The sequence below is a fragment of the Drosophila ananassae genome, assembly GCF_017639315.1.
Source record: "Drosophila ananassae strain 14024-0371.13 chromosome Y unlocalized genomic scaffold, ASM1763931v2 tig00000253, whole genome shotgun sequence".
In the NCBI taxonomy this organism is placed as follows: domain Eukaryota; kingdom Metazoa; phylum Arthropoda; class Insecta; order Diptera; family Drosophilidae; genus Drosophila; species Drosophila ananassae.
In genome coordinates, this window is record NW_025319105.1 from 19,517 (window position 1) to 23,215 (window position 3,699).

General features: G+C 47.4%; 1 protein-coding gene across 1 annotated transcript; it reads right to left on the reverse strand.

Annotated features, from left to right (window-relative positions):
* Positions 1 to 357: 357 nt before the first annotated feature.
* LOC123258268 lies at positions 358 to 1,566 on the reverse strand. Its single transcript, XM_044718138.1, has one exon. The coding sequence runs from the start codon at positions 1,564 to 1,566 to the stop codon at positions 358 to 360; it is 1,209 nt and encodes a 402-aa protein (XP_044574073.1).
* Between the last annotated feature and the right edge of the window lie 2,133 nt (positions 1,567 to 3,699).

A 3,699-nucleotide genomic window follows, 5' to 3' on the forward strand; every position in this document is an offset into this window, starting at 1 on the left:
TCCAGTCTGCCTCGTTGTCCACCTCTTCCTGTGCTTGCTTTGTCCATGTTTTTAACCCCTGCACCTCTGCATGTAGTTGGTCTAGCTGATCTAATGTTGCTTCCAACTGTCCTTCTGTTGTCCTTATTTTTTCATGTGATGGCCACTCGTGAACGTAACTTCCTGACATCCTTATTGTTCCTGATGAGTTAAACTGCGCCCGCCCCAACAATGTAATGGTCGGGCTTTGGATCACAAAATCTTGCCTGATTGTCAGCTTGCCTACGCCGTCGATGATGATTTGATCTTTTTCGTCCGAGCATACATAGGTCATTGTTATTGGCTTCGTTGTCCCAAAGATCCATTCATTCTGCTCTGTTAATTGAACCCAATAACTGGTCCCCTTGATTGGTTCTGGCTTACATTCCCTTGCCCGATGTCTTGATAGTGCCGCCATCGTACAAGGGAGTTGATGGGCGTCCGGGCCCAATAGTGTTTGCTTAAACTCGCATACCTTATTTCCGTTCGCCCGCTGATACACTGACTGAGGTGTTCTTGATTGATCGCAAAGTGGTGTTTCCGATGATCATCGACTGCTAGATATTTTGTTTCCGTCTTGGTTATCACCAGGCCTTCTCTCGTTATTTGTGGAATTGACTCCATCCGATATACTGTGAATTCGTCTTCTTCGACTAATGGAACACTCGTATGGAACATTAGTAAGTCCTCGGTTTCTTGTACCCTTGTGGTCGCCAGTCGATATAAGTCTCGTGCTGTCTCACTTGTGATGGGTAATCGTCTTCCCGGTGGAAGGTGTGTTTGTATTTTTGTGATCACCTGTTTCACTTGTTCTACCGACACCAATGCAGGGCTCAATTTTACTTCGTGTGCCCCGATTAGCACATTTAATACAGCATCCTGAACTCGACGAATGTGACTTGCCACGACGACCAACTCTGAAACTGCATGTGGCAGATACCGATCAGCCGCATGGCTTCTCACCTTGATTCTGGCCAGGCTGGCTTCTAGGTCCTGCATCCTCTTCTGCGTTTCGATCGTCGTCCTCCGCATAATGTTGATGGTGGTATCCAGAACTGACGTCTGGTTCTCTACTATTTTATGCGAGATGCTTTCTTGGGTTCTTAGTTTACCAATAATTTCTTCTATCCGTTTGGCGTACTGATCATCGAGTACTCCGAACAGCCCATTCGCGATATTTCCAACGATGTTCAGTGCTCCGCGTTTTTGCCGTTGATGATGCATTAACTGATCAGCATCTTGGATTTCTGCCACTTCCTGTTGCAATGTTTGTATGATCGTGGGACAGACCTCGTAAGCCGTTGGGCACCATTGTTTTATAGTTTGGACGCCTCGTTTGACCGTCTCGATCTCTCGGGCCAGCTGACTGAGATCAAAAAATGTGATGAGTGTCACTTCGGCAGATTTGATTGATATCCTATCAGTGGCTTCTATGATGGTCCCGCTTACGTTGTTGATTGGTGTGATGACAACCGGGTTATTAGCCTTCCTTTCAGGTGGAGGGGGTGTGGGCAGAGTCAGTCCGGGTATCACCCAGATGAGTACCATTGTTAAGACAAGCATTTTTTTTTTTTTTTTTTTTTTTTTTTATAGAGGTCGGTTTCTTCCTTCTTATCGTTGATTGGTAGCACCGCCAGTCGATGTATGGCACGAGTTATATTGCCGGATGTTGTCCGTATTTCTGCCACTCGGATCTCGCCGTCTTTACCAGGATGGACTGCTACGATGCGTCCCAGGGGCCAGTTCAACGGAGCGATGTTGTCTTCCTTTATTATAACCAGATCACCAATCTTTACTGTTTTGCAACTTCTTGTCCACTTCGATCGATTCTGTAGCTCATGTAAGTACTCGTGGCTCCAACGTGTCCAGAATTCCTTTCGTAGTTGTTCGATCCGCTTCCACCGAGTGAGTAACCCTGTGCGTCGCCTTGATTGGTGAATATCAGGTGATGCCGTTAGAGGTTCTCCAATCAGGAAGTGCCCTGGCGTTAATGCCGTAAGATCCATCGGGCTGGAAGAGACGGATGTCAACGGACGAGAATTTAAAATAGCTTCAATATCGATGACTATGGTTTCAAGTTCTTCATGAGTTAGTGTAGCGGTATATAGTGTTCGTTTCAGTAAGTGCTTGGCTGATTTCACCGCGGCTTCCCATAGGCCTCCGAAATGGGGTGCCCGAGGTGGTATAAACTTGAATTCTATGCTCAGATTTGCGCAGGTCTTGTGTATCAGTGCTTGTGCCTCTTCGGCGAAAGTGTAGGTTTTATTGTAAGTATACATATATGACAGATCGAATGTATCGTGAATGGCGATTCTACTGGGCGGACACATTTCAACCCCTCGTATGGACGGATGAAATTTTTTGCCGCGCCCGTATCTATTAAAAGTCTCATATCTACCCCCGCTACTCTTCGTCTGATGACAGGTAGCAGGGATTTTCCCCTAAAAAATTAATTGCGTCCGAAACATATTCATGGATAGCATCGACACTGACTTCTTGTGCCGCGCTTAAAGCTGCGGCGGTGTAATCTTCGGTTTCGTTTGGGCCCTGAGTAATGTGATTTACCCTCTGCCTTTTGGGCGGGCCGGATCGATCGGATCTTGCGCCTTTGGAACTTGCTTCCTGTTTCTATCTTCCAGGCTCTTCGTGAGCGGTGCTGCGAAGGTGTACCTCTCGTGGTTTGATTCCACTTCTTGAGCCAATGCCAGCGCAGTTGGCATGTCCTTCGGCTTTGCCGAGAAAAGGACATCGGAGAGGCTGCGCTTGAGGCCCGAAATAAAAATGCGCAGCGCATCATCCCGGAACTTTTCGCATAAAATTCTTGCCGCTTATGCTTCGTACGACATAGTTGCCATATTAGTAAGCAAGGTGAGTTTTTTCTGGACCTCGTCATAGTATTGCAGAAGCGTGAGGCTTCCCTGTCTGAGGGTACCCATTTCCTGCTCGATGACGCGAATCTGTCGTTTGTCACTATATGTGAAATCGAGGCGGTCTATAATTGCATCAAAATTCAATATTGTGCCGAACGAGGATAGCACTGCATCGGCAGGGCCCCTAATCTTACTCCTAATTATGACTACCGCCTGATAATGGCGTGAGCTATTAACATAATTCCTAAAAATGTAATATGCGGCTACCGCCGCTTGCCGCCATATGTTTCTTGTGCCCCCGTAAATTCGGGCAGGCATTTAACGGCATCTAAAGGATCATTGCATTGAACATTGTCTTTGATATCAATGGGCTCATAAACCTTGATTTTTGGAGCCTTTGCTTGTGAGGGTGCGATTTGCACCGCTGCCACCTGGGCGGCCAACTGCTCTATGGCTTGGCGCAATTCCTGCTTTTTGTTGACCCTTTCCGCCAAGGCACGGTTAACCGCGGCCTGAATTACAACTTTAAGCTGCTCTGGATCCATAATTCCTACTGTGGGGTACGCGGGGGCCCTTCGCTATCAGATTCTAAGTCACTGGCGTATGGTTTATTCTCCCTGTACCTCTGGAATGGAGAGCTCATATGTGGCCAAGTTTAATCGCACTGGTAGAGGAATGCTTGCTCAAGCTATTCTGCCCATGAAGGCAGTTGGCATGGCAAGGGGTGTGCGAAATCGAGCCGGTGCCCTGCCAAGTAGCGACAGGGTCAAGGGTATGCGGGGACTGAGCCTCCGCTATGAGAAACAAAGAA

What these genes read in the sequence shown, in the direction of transcription:
- LOC123258268 (XM_044718138.1), bottom strand. Translation starts at nt 1,566, where the DNA reads ATGGTACTCATCTGGGTGATACCCGGACTGACTCTGCCCACACCCCCT.